The 13151-nt window shown below is 36.9% G+C and overlaps 1 protein-coding gene across 3 annotated transcripts in view; it reads left to right on the top strand.

The window, feature by feature from the left end:
* Positions 1-443: 443 nt before the first annotated feature.
* MTERF1 (mitochondrial transcription termination factor 1) overlaps positions 444-13151 on the top strand; it is a 198650-nt gene continuing 185942 nt past the window's right edge. The window contains exons 1-3 of one of the 3 annotated variants that reach the window (XR_001145097.1): positions 444-529; positions 919-1005; positions 5960-7676. Coding sequence is in view for 1 of the 3 variants with exons in the window: in XM_012720951.1 (XP_012576405.1) it covers positions 1001-1005; positions 5960-7127 (1173 nt within the window). In the remaining 2 variants the exon portion in view is untranslated. Of the gene's footprint in view, positions 530-918; positions 1006-5959; positions 8019-13151 lie in introns of those variants that run through there. The other 2 variants (XM_012720951.1, XR_001145098.1) reach the window with 2 other exon arrangements.

The raw sequence follows: 13151 nt of genomic DNA, 5'->3' as shown, positions 1-13151 counted from the left end.
CCAAATTTAATTTGTGCTGTAAGCAGACAAGTTGCACTAGAATTTTCTCCTAGCCTGGAGGATGACGCCCAATCCTTGCTAGTAGCCACACTCCAGGATGTCCAAGATGCCTCCTGATTACTGAAAGCCTCAGGTTTCATAGCGTTCTTCTGTGCCAAACGCCACGGTTCACCGACATCCCCTTAGACACGTTTATAGGGCCAATGGCTCTAACAGGCTGCAAAACACCTCCATAATAGCGACTTTCCCACAGCGGGTCGCCACCAGCAACAATCCCCGAGGCTGGGCCTCAGTATTTGGTAAATGCCGGTTCTCGCCCCCATACGGACAGTTCCCAGCGCTCATCACGGTCTCCTATCGCCCCCTGCCGGGCTCCTCGCGTCACATTAGGAGGATGGCTGTGAGTGACGTCACTTCTACGCGCGACCACGACAGGAAATTCGCTTTGATTCACTTCCGCCCCTTTTCCGCTCAGTTCCCCGAGGCGCAATAAAGAAATCTGAAGTATTTAGGTGCAGTCCAGTGGGAGGTGGGTGATTCGGTACCGCCGCTGTGCTTTCTCTTTTTAGAAGCATATTTGGAGGACTTTGATGTGCCGCGCTGTGCTTCCAAAGTTGTTCTTGGGGAAGGAGGAATGCTGGGAAGAGCCCCTGGTTTGGAACCTGGGAGTTAGTAGTGTTTTTAGTTAAGCGAGACAGCTGTGATCGAGCCTTACGCCGTAGCTAACTAAAGATGAGCTAGTAAAGAGCGCGGCGCTCCTCCAGGTTTTGTAGTTTTAGAATAATGTCTACCTTTTAAGTTGTGGGGTTTAAGCAGCAGAACTTGGCGAGGCATTTAGCTCTGGCTTTACGAGTCGTACTCGGAATTCTGCTACCTTTCACATCACACCAAGGCTTATACTTTTCCTTTTCTTAATAGCTCAGAAATGCCACCGTGCTATTTCTAGGGACAACTTTTCCAGCTTTTCCGGAGGGATGCAAAATCCTCTTTCCATAAGAAAATGAGGTGAGAAATGCACTGCTACTATCTCTAAATCTCTTCAAACTTAAGTTTATTTTCTTAGAAGATCAACGGTGCTTAGCTATTTCCATTAAAATCCCCTTATTCAGGCGAGTGGTGGAACAATATGAATTAGCCATAGACCTCGTAAGTTACAAGTGTTCAGTATATTTGTTAACTTTGAACTTTAACCCTTGAAAAATGGTTTTGATTAAAGACGTCAATTTGAGAGATTGAAATACATAATGGAATGTTTTTGATAATTGTAGGTTGAAGCAATGGATTAGACTTCTTAAATATTTAATTATTTACATGAGACTTCTTAAATATTAAACTTACTAGACATTATAGAATTTTGAGTGGAGCTGGGTGCTGAAGAGTATCATTGATATTCTTAGAAGTCTACTTTTTGTGTATCAGAAATTGAAAAATAAAGGTATTTATTTTCCTTTACTTTTCACACACTCAAGACAATTTTTTTTGAGTTTTTTATTTTAATATAATAGTTTATTTTTACATTATTTTGGGCCTTTTTCCACTCAGTTGTAATCCCCATGGACTTCTCATCATCAAATCACCCATGTGCCATTCATCACCATAGTCCAGTGTGCTCCCCCCTACCCCCATTTTGATCCCATTCCCCCCCCAGTAAAATGTCTCTGGTATATTGTTGTTCATTATTTTTTATTTCTCTTTGGTGCTTTATGCTCCTGCTATGAATGAAACCATCCATTTTTTTTTCTTTCTGTCAAGCCAGTATATTTTTAACTTCTTGCCTCATTGCAAAATACTACATAGCACTTAATTTTTTAAATAATTGTTATTCTGTTTACCCCCTTTTCCCCACCCCTATATATTAATGTCCTTCTCCCACTCCTCTATTTATGTTAGTGGATTCTAGCCATAGTGTTTGGCAGTATGCAACATAGAATATTTGGTCATCTTTTTATTATGTTAGTTTTTTTTTTTAAAGATTTACTTTTTTATGCATTCAGAATTGGGGTACAAGCCAGAGCTGTAGGGTCAGTGAGAGGCTTCACCAGAGACAGAGTGGGGAGCAGAACAGGCAGGACAGGTCTCTGACAAAGTACACTGCTGAGGGAAGCAGTGGGCGTGTCAGGAGAGGTCTGCTGCGCCATGTGGGTCACCTCTGGGGTGGGGATTGAACTCATGCTGAAGTGGCTTTAGCTTCTTAATGCTGTGCTTTAACCCGCTGCACCACCAGGGAGGGCCCACGTTTTATTTTTTTAACAGAATGTTTGGTTTTATATTGCATAGCTGTATCACAATTTATAAATCATTCTGTTGGTGACTACTTAGGTTCCTTTTTCCAATGCTGCTAATATTTTGATGGTCATTTTTTTTTTTTCATAACAAATATATACTTTTATCCTTCCATTTACTTTGTTGGATAGTCTTTCAAACATGGAAATGCTGTATTAAAAGATAATTTGTATGGTACCAAATTCCTTTTCAAGAATGGTATTTGAGTGTTTCCCGAATTTCCTCATATGCTTATAAGTTACCATTGTCCCAGTTTTTAGATTTAGTTGATACTGCTTATACTGGTTTTTGGTTCAGTTTATTGCATTTACAGTATTGTAGTCAAACCCAGACTTTAGCTGTTCCAAGTTCTAAGTCCAGTTCAACTGTTTTTTTTTCTAAATAGAACACTTAGTTTTAGATTCCTTAGTAATATTATGAAACAAATTTGTTAAGTTAAATGTTTATAGGAAGATCATATTTGAATGGGATCCTCTACTATGCTTAGGTATTAGAAATACAGGCTTTTCCAAAAGACACAATAGCTTAACTGAAGCCAGGGTGACAAGAATGGGCAAGGATATTGAGAGTCAGAGGTACGAAAGGCAGTGGTGTCTGGTTGTAAGGTTGCATAGTCAAAGACATGGCTAAAAAATTAGTTGGAACGGTGTGGTGAGAAATTTGAAGGTCAATTTGAAGATAGTATTCACCTCTACAGGTGAGTGCTATGGAGGTCTTTAATGAGGTAGTAAGAAGCAATTCACACCTTTTTTACAAGTATACTATGGTAGCAATTTTGAGTGATGTTTAGAGAGGAAAGTTAGGTGCCTGTTGTAATCTGGATGAAAGAACTGCAAAGACTATAGAGATCAGATTCCAGAGATAGTGAAGAAGCTGAGCTATGATATGATGACTGGGGTTGAGGAAGGAAGAATGCAAAGCTCTTTTAGACTTTTATCACGAGTGACCATTAAGATAGTGATAGTGATTTCATTAATCAGTGGAGGGATTGTTTAGGGGCTGGAAAAGATGGCACAGTTACATTTTGGGCATTTGTATGAAGGGTGTTTCCATGGATGATAAATATGCACAAAGATAAAATCACTGTGACACATTCAGGAGAAACCTTGCTACTCTTTTTAAGAAATTTGGCATACAGATATTTTTACTTACATTTAGTCTGTCATTGCTTCAGTTTCATTTGAACTTTCTGGGACTTGTTCAGCTGAGTTTGTCATAATGTTAATAACAATCTCAAGAGAGTATGTTGTCCTGAGTAGTAATCTTCAGACTCTGTGTATACTTGCAATAAGGTTTATACATGTACCTTTAGTATATGTATATTTACTGATTAGTGACATGCTTGCCTTACTATTATATAGCATATATTATAGAATATATTAAAAGTAGACATTTTAAATGACCAAACTAAATATAAAATAGAAGTTTCACTGTTTCTTCCTATATACTATTATTTTATACTCTGCTCTCTGAAGCACTCAGCTACAATTGTAGTGTTCTGTCCCATTATCCAGTAGGGGTCACCCTTTGAACATCTGTAAGAGACAACAGATGGTTGAATGTATAAAGTGGAGTCTTCATTCTTTAGTAAGAAAAGGACCATATTTTTAAGTTTTTAAATGCATGCATTTTTGGAAGACAAGCTACAGAGTTGTATGGTATTATAGGGATGTGAAGAATTGTGAACTCAGGATATAGGGGGATTTAAGTATATTTTTGTTTTCACTCACCATATTGATGTTTACTTGGTGAGTGTTCTATATTTCTATTTGAGTGTTATTTGATCCCATAGTTTTAGTCTTTCTGAAGTTTTTTTGAGGGTCTATAGATTTATCTGAGCTATAGGCATAATGTAAGTTTTAATTAAATTGGAATAATCAGAAGGACAAAGGAAGATTTTTGATGATTTTGAAAACAGTTGTCTCAGGACCAGTGGTGAAATGGAAACATCTGTTTTTTTTTTCTATTTTATACTTAATTAGAAAAGAGGAAAGGGAAACACTCCCTTTACATTATAATAGTTCATAGTAAGTATTGTGAAATTAAGAATTAGATTTTTTGCAGATAAATAGTCTGAAAATGTATGATTTAAAAATATATACATGCATTGCACAATCAGAACTCACGTGGTTTGGGGACATAAATCAGTCAACAAGTTGAATAAAGGAACACTTTTGACTTTTCTTCTAAAATACTTCCCATAAATGGAGCTGTTCATTTTGTTAGACTTATGATTATTCTCACATATATGTTCGTATATGTCATGCCTCATTTCTAAGTGACCAAAAAAATGAATTATTGAAAAATTTAATCACTTGTATGAAGTTATGTGTATTATGAAACAGATGCCTAGAGCCCTGGGTTAGTCTTTTGTGATGTGGTGTGGTAGAGGAAAATGGTAAAAGTAACTTTTTAATGTTTATTTCTCATCTCAGTACAGATCCATGTGTAGAACTGGGGTACAGGCCAGAGGCTCAGGGGCGGTGAGAGGCTTCACCAGAGACAGAGTGGGGAACAGAACAGGCAGATCAACGAAGTACACTGCTGAGGGGAGCAGCGGGCGGGTCAGGAGAGGTCTGCCACACCATGTGGTCACCTCCGGGGCAGGTGGGAATTGAACTCATGCAGAAGCGGCTTTAGATTCTCAGTGCTGTGCTTTAACCCGCTGTGCCACCAGGGAGGGCCCCAACTAGATAATTTAAAAAAAAGATTTATTTATTTATGCATACAAAGAATTGGGGTACTGGCCAGAGGTGTATGGGGGTTAGGGTGTGTGAGAAGATTTGCTAGAGACAGTTGGAAGCAGAACAGGCAGATTTACAGCAATACACAGCTGAGGGGAGCAGCATGTGGGTTAGGAGAGCTAGGCCAAACAGTGTGGGTCACCTCCCAGACCAGGGATTGAACTCTTACTGCAGTGGCTTTGGACAGCTTCACTGTGCTGTGCTTTAACCTGCTGCGCCACCAGGAAGGGCCCCCAACTAGATAATTTTGAAGACACAAATTGTTTTGGAGTTGTTGGTTTACAACCAAAGGGGGTGTAGGCTGCACTGAGTGAGGTGGAAGAGTAGGAACGGGGACTATATAAGCTAAGAATTAAGTCTCTGATGATAGTATGGGTTTAAAAAGTACCCTGAACTTACAAAAAAGTGTTTAAAACTGAAATTAGATAGTCTGAAGTATTGATTTTCTGGGTTATATTTAGAATTTGATAATAAGGCCTTGCAAATAGAGGCAAAGAAGTCTGACATCTGTGAGCAGGAGCAAGGCCAGCAGTTAAAAGACAAGCAGAACTGAAAGTATTAACTACTAGAAGTAAACCGAAGGTTTGGATACCAGGAGAACAAAGCAGAAATAGAGGGGCAACTGGTTTTTGGTATCCCAAGCAGGCAAGGCTACCTAAAAAGGGCAAGGTAAAGGCAAGAATGTGAGAAAGCTAGAACAGTGGACAGTGTGCTTTTCTTTTTGTTGAGGTGAAAACAGCCCCAGGTCCCCAGATACGAAGAAACTGTGAGCTAAGAGAGTGGGAGTAGGGTAGCTGAATGGTTACCAAGCACCAGGAAAGCTGGAGTTTTAGATTTTTTTTTTTGGTAGAAATTAATGTAATGCCTATAGCATTACAATTAGCTGTTTAACACATATGTTTGCATAATATTATATTTGTTATTTTACACAGCATTCTTAAAGGTTTGGGCTACCTCACCATTATGACACCAAGAAATCTCTGGTATATGAGAAGTAACTTTTTTTTTGGCTCAAGATGTTGGATGACCCGATTTTCAGCAGAAGTTCTCTCCAAATCCATTCCATTTAGGTTTTTTGGTGTTAAGTATGACGATACAGATATTGAGCCTTTGGAAAATGAAGAATTGCTGAATAACTTACTTACTATAGGAGTAGATGTTCACATGGCAAAGAAACGACAGCCTGGAGTTTTTCACAGGGTGGGTACTAATGAGCAGGGCTTGAAGATGTTCCTTATGTCCAAAGGAGCTAGCAAAAAAGTGGTTGCAAGCATCATATCAAGATATCCACGAGCCATAACACGCAAAATTGAAAGTCTTTCAGAACGGTGGGATCTGTGGAGAAGAATTATGACTTCAGATACTGAAATTGTAAATGTTCTGGAACGCTCTCCTGAATCCTTTTTTCGTTCAAATGACAACCAAAACCTGGAGAATAATATAGAGTTCCTCTACTCCGTTGGATTGTCACATGAATTACTTCGTCGATTGTTGACCAATGCCCCTCGCACCTTCTCCAATAGTCTTCATTTGAATAAACAGATGATTGAACTTTTACAAAAAGTCTCTGTGTCCTTGGGTCACAATGATCCTGAGGATTTTGTCAGGAAGATCATTTTCAAAAACCCATTCATCTTAATTCAGAGCACCAAACGGGTGAAAGCTAACATTGAATTTTTACAGTCAACTTTCAACTTGAACAATGAAAAGCTGCTCATCCTGATATGTGGTCCAGCAGCTGAAATCTTAGACCTTTCCAATGACTATGTCAAAAAAAACTACATAAATATAAAGGAGAAGCTGTTTTCTCTTGGGTGTACGGAAGAAGAAGTTCTTAAATTTGTCTTAAGCTATCCAGATTTGATCTTTTTGGGAGAGAAAAAATTTAGTGATAAAATAGACTACCTCATAGGAGAAAGCATTAGCATTTCACAAATAATGGAAAATCCTCGGATTCTGGATTCAAGCATAAATACTTTAAAAAATCGAATAAAGGAACTAGTAAATGCTGGCTATGACTTGCGTACATCAAAACTCACTCTTCTGTCTTTGAGTCAAAAAAGATTCAAAGCTAAGTTGAAAAAGCTAAACACTGTATAGAACATTGTTCTGGCAAATTTTCAAAAGTCACTTTTATAATTTTGTGTTAATCTTTTTTTAAAAATTTTTACCCTTTCAAAAAGGAGAGGTTTGATATCAACCATATCTATATATATCTTTAAAATATTCATAGAAACTCATCAGTATGTTCTGGTATTCTTCCCAGCTATCTGTTCACTCGTTTGATGCAACATCCTATTATGTGATACAGACTGTGTCTGGTGTGTGAATGCTAGTTCCCGAGTCGGGGCAAAAACTGTGTGGAAAGATAGAGTACAAAAGAAAGTTTTGTGGTTTCTACAGTGATTACAAAGTTAACAGATCCTTTTAGGTAATTCTGTATGCTGTTATGCTTTGATTGGCAACATATTCTGTTATCCATGCTTAATTAGTTATGGTTCATCTTCAAAACGGAATGCCAATTAAAATATGAAATAGAAAGGAGAGTATGTTCATCCCAAGTTCTACATATTCCACTTAATCATTAGTGTGCTTCTCCTACCCTCCAATCTAGTCACAATTTACTATGGGAAGACAAGGGCAACTTTGGTAAGCAAAATAATTACCACAAATATGTCAATGTCTTAATTCCCAGAACCTATGCCTATGTTATATTACAGAAGGACTTTGTAGATATGATTAAGTTAAGGACCTCAAGATGGGGAGATTATCCTGGATTGTATTGGATAGGACCAATTTAATCATAAAGTCTTTAAAAGTGGAAAAGGGAGTCTGAAGAGAAGGTCACAGTCATGCAATGGACATAATTCACTTTTTCTGGCTTTGAAGGAAGGGTATGCTATGAACCACGGAATGCAGGTAGCATCTAGGAAATGGGAAAGATAAAAGAACCAATTCTTTAAAGCTGTCAGAAAGAAAAGAAAAATATGTAAGAGCTCAATAAATACTAATACGTCATTTAATAAATACTAATACTTCATTGAAAAAAAAAAAGCTATCAGAAAGGAATGCAACCTGCTGGGAGCTAGCATTTATTCCATTGCCACCCACAGAACCATAATAATAAATCTATTGTTTAAAGTGACTGAGTTTGTGATAATTTGTTAAAGTGGTAAATATATTAATAGAGCAACTAAGTAAATTATTCATTGCATTGTAGTGGACAAGTCACAAAATAGGGTGTTCTTTTAAAATGTATATTTCTTAGAATAATTCCCTTTTTTAGCCACTGGTAATATGGAATGATTTATAAAGTCCACTGAATAAGTGGATAAAAATCTAAACCATACATTAAGTTATAATGCATATAAGTTTGTTATAAAGAGAATATAGTTTAAAAAATAGTGATAGTTTCTGTGTATAATAGAAATAAAGAACAAGAATTTTCTAGAGGAAAGAACAGGATTTTCCAGAGGCATTGATTTAAAATATTACAAATTAGGTATCTTGAAGATACTCATAATCTAGTTTTGAAATAAAGACAAATTATATGACCATAGTACTTTTAATTGCTTTCCAGAGGATTTTGAATTAAAGTGATGTTCAGCTTTTAAAACCTTACTTCCTGTGGGCTCTCCCTGGTGGCACAAGGAGTTAAGTGCAGCATTATTGCAGCATTATCCACAGCCACTGCAATGTGAGTTCAATCCCCACTAGGGAGGTGACCCACATGGTGTGGTAGACTTCTCCTGTCCTGTCCACTGCTCCCCATTAGCAGTGTATTTCAGTCAATCTGCCTATTCTGCTTCCTACTCTTTCTCTGGTGAATCCACTCATACCCGCACCTCTTGCCTGTACCCCAATTCTTGTACGCATAAATAAATAATAAATCTTCTAAAAAGAAACTTGTTAGTGATGCCTCAAAAAAACCCAAAAAACTTATTTCTAACATTGACAGGGGCAAAAATTCCTGCTTTTTCAAAGCTGCTTGACTGGCCCTGAATTTGACTTTTCACTGATGTTATTTCCAGCATGCTCTCTGATGGCAAAGCCTAGTTTAGAAAACATGGACTTTAGAGATACATTTCTTTAGAGTGCTATATCTAAATATTCTTGACTAGTTCTGTGGTGTTATATAAATATTTTAATTTTTCTTTTTCATCTATAATATTAAAATTTGTCCTCAGTAACAATTGCATGATACAGGACTTCTAAGGTTTACATATAGTAATTGTAGTATTATTTAAAAAAATATTGATTCTTAATTCATGCATACAGCTTACCAACTAACAGTATACAATTTAAGATGTTTTACTTAAGGAGTATATAACCAGCATAATTAATTTTAGAATGTATATACCCTTTGGAAGGAACCCTGTATCATTAGCATTCAATCTCTAGTCCTAAGCAATCACTGACCTACTTACTGTCTATCAGTCTCCCACTTAAGGACATTTTATATAAGTGAAATTGTATAATATGTGGTCTTTTATGACTAATTTCTTTCACTTAACATTATTTTCAAGATTCATTCATGTATTTCATTTTTATGGACAAATAATGTTCCATTGTGTGACTATAGTAGTAGTATAGGGAGTAAGTCCCTTCCCCGCCCCCATGGCTTAAAACATTAATGTCTTAAGTATTGAGTTGTGTGTGTGGGGGGGGATTGTAGAGGTACTATGTAATCGCACAAATTTATAATGAGCTTGAAGTAAGTGGGGAAAGATTAAAATCTGTTGGTACTCCCTGTCAGGGACTTATATCTGAGCTGATAAGAGATGGTACAGTAGCAACAGTTACAGTGAACAGTCAGACTATGGGATGTGCAGACATACTCTAAACGTTTGTTTGATGGCATGAAGGGCAAGGTGAAAAGGTCAATCTTTTAAGAATTGGATCTGAGTAAGAGTCATTGTTTTTTTTTTAATTTTTTACATCATTCTTTATTTGGTGCATTTTTTCATCTCAGTTGTAATCCCTGTGGGCTTCCCACCAATACCATGTGCCATCACCATTGTCCTGTGCACTTTACCCACCCCAGTTTTTATCCTATTCCCCTTTCCACCCCATAACATGTCTCTGGTTTATAGTTGTTTATTGTTTTCATTTTTACTTTATTACATTTGCTTCTGTCTCTCCCTCTCCCCCACCCCCATCCCTTTTGCTCCTGTTTTGAGTGAAATCATCTGATATTTTTCTTTTTGGCTTATTTCATTAAGCATAACCCCTTCTATCTCCATTCATGTTGCTGCAATAGGTATGAGTTTATCTTTTTTGATTGCTGAGTAACATTCCATTGTGTATATATACCACATCTTTTTAATCCAGTCATCTATTTTTGGGCATTTGAGTTGATTCTACATCTTTACTATTGTAAATAGTGCAGCAAAAAAGATGGGGGTGCATGTGTCCTTTTGAATAGATGTTTTTGTGTCCTTTGGGTAGATACCTAGGAGTGGGATTGCTGGGTCACATGGAAGCTCCATTTTCAGTAGTTTGAGAAGCCTCCAAACAGCTTTTCATAGCGTTTGGATCAGTTTGTATTCTCACTAGCAGTGTAGGAGAGTTCCTTTTCCCTTACATTCTCACTAACATTTTGTTGTTGCTAGTTGTCTTTTTTTTTTTTTTTAAAGATTTATTTATTCATAGAGAACTGGGGTACAGGCCAGAGATGCGGAGGGTGAGAGGATTCACCAGAGACTGTGAGGAGCAGAACAGGCAGATCAACGAAGTATACTGCTAAGGGGAGTATTGGGCCGGACAGGAAAGGTCTGTCTCCCCATGTGGTCACCTGGGGGGGGAGGGGGCTCGAACCCATGCAGAAGTGGCTTAAGCTTTTTAGTGCAGTGCTTTAACCTGCTGCGCCACCAGGGAGGGCCTGCTAGTTGTTTTAATATGTGCCTTTCTCACTGGTGTGAGATGGTATCTCATTGTGGTTTTAATTGAGGTGATTCTTTTTTTTAAGGTATATTGTAGAATTCTTCATTAGTAAAATGAAAATTCTTGCTTAAAATGGGAAAAAATGAAAAAGGGTTGCAGAAGGAAAAATAACTTATCTTCTAGGGAGTTAATTGTATTTTAGTGACTTGCTATTTTTCTTTGCAGAAGATAATCTTACATAAGTGAAATATGTAAATACATGCCTTATGTAGTTTATATATTTAAATTGAGATCAGACTTACTTAAATTGCTTTTTTAACCCTCTACATCTTAACATAATTAGTATACGTGACTTGCAGAATTAATGAAGTGCCTACCGGTAATGTAGATTTTATTTTTTTTTAAACTATTTACTTACTTATGCATGCGAGAGCTAAGGTACAGGCCAGAAGTGTGGGGAATAAGAGCATTCACCAGAGACAGTGGGGAACAGAACAGGTAGATTGATCGAAATACACTGCAGAGGGAGCAGCTAGAGAGACAGGAGAGGTCTGCTGTGCTTTGTAGGTCAGCTCCCAGACTCGGGATAGTGTCATAGTGCTGAGACTTAACCCCTTGTGTCAGTGGGGCCCTGTGGACATACTTCTTAAGTTAAAATTTTGCTCTGAAGATGTGACCATCAAGAGTATTGAGTTTTGCTGTTTTCCAACTGTCAGAGACATCTGCAAAGCTTCATTTTTTTTTGAAAGTTTAATTATTATTATTATTATTTTTTTAAAGCTTCATTTTTTAAAAATGAAAACTATGTGCATTCTAAATTACTGACATGAAGTTTAGGACTTCAAATAACAAGACAGTTTCAAAGAATAAAAAAAATTATTTTCTTCATGAACTTAGAAGAGTATAAAAATGAGTATTTATGAAAGGGTTTATTGGTTTGTTTAAACTGTCATTTTTCCTTTAGTCATAATTTCTAAGGTCTGGGTAGGTATGCAGTTTATAGCTGTATCCGGTAATATGACTTGGGTCTTGACTGTTGGCGATTTCTCTATTAGACTGTAATATTCCACCTTTCACCCACAAGTGTTGGCTATGAAGAGGAAATTCTTTTGATGGTAAAATCTTAGTCACAAACTTTAATAGTGGGCATTTATTACACATTCCAGGAAGTACTTGAGGAAAGCAAAGAGGACTGCATTTTTTAAGGTATATTTTGGTAAGAGATCATAGCAGCCATACAGTTCAGCACTGGAGAGGGAAGGAATGAGCTATGACACATAGTCATCATGGTCCCCTGAGGGGTAGGTCTTGGGTTTCATTGGCTACCAGTTAACTTGGGAGACAGGTGTTCTAAACTGACCAGGAATTCCCTGGATGATGCTGTTTAATTCACTCATTAGTTTATACCCTGGTGACTAGAGAACCTGGTGTAGTTCAGAGCTGCATTAGGATCAGTTTTGAGTTGAGGAGGGCACCTATGGTGAATGCTAACCAGGCCATCTATTATCTTGCTCATTTTCATGTCTGGTGTTCTCCCAAATGACACAATTACTTCATCACTTCTTTTTTTCACGATGTCTAGTCCTTTGCTTTCACACTTATTTTTTCAATTTACAGAGTTTGTTAAATAAAAATAGATACTGCATATAACATTTTAAAGTTGACTAATTTTTGGATGGAATTTGGTAGGAAAAAACTGATGGAGTCCATTTGCTGTTTCAGTTTCAGTATTAATCAGACAGATATTTGGGGAATTTGATTTTCTTAATACAATATTGTATAAAGACTAATGAACTTATGTACATGAGTTACTTTTTGTTATGGAAAAAGGATGATGGTATGATAGTTCTTCCATCTCTATTTTGATTATCTCTGTGCTTCTTACGCTATTGTCAAGATATCTTCAATTTATGGTAACCATGGTTATCATTTTTTGTTTTATAATGGCCTTATTTTTTTGAGAATGCACAGCCATTATAAAAGCCCTGGACTAGTACAAAGAAAGTCCCAGCTATTTGTCACAAGGTTGAAGACATATCCCTTTATATCTGGTTCACAAGAGTTTTATTTGTTTCAGAGATGAATGACAAATTTTGAAGAAATCCTTTTTAAAATCCATTTCCTTTTTATTTTTTTTTAACAATTTAATGACATCAGTTGATTTTTTTGCATCACCTTTTGTTTCACTGTAGTAATACCTATCTCGTATTCAGTTTACTAATATTTTTACTTAGGATTTTT

The sequence above is a fragment of the Condylura cristata genome, unplaced genomic scaffold (genome assembly GCF_000260355.1).
Source record: "Condylura cristata isolate star-nosed mole 26May11 unplaced genomic scaffold, ConCri1.0 scaffold00005, whole genome shotgun sequence".
Classification (NCBI taxonomy): domain Eukaryota; kingdom Metazoa; phylum Chordata; class Mammalia; order Eulipotyphla; family Talpidae; genus Condylura; species Condylura cristata.
Note: the sequence above shows the minus strand (reverse complement) of the source record. Positions and strands in the feature narration are given on the sequence as shown.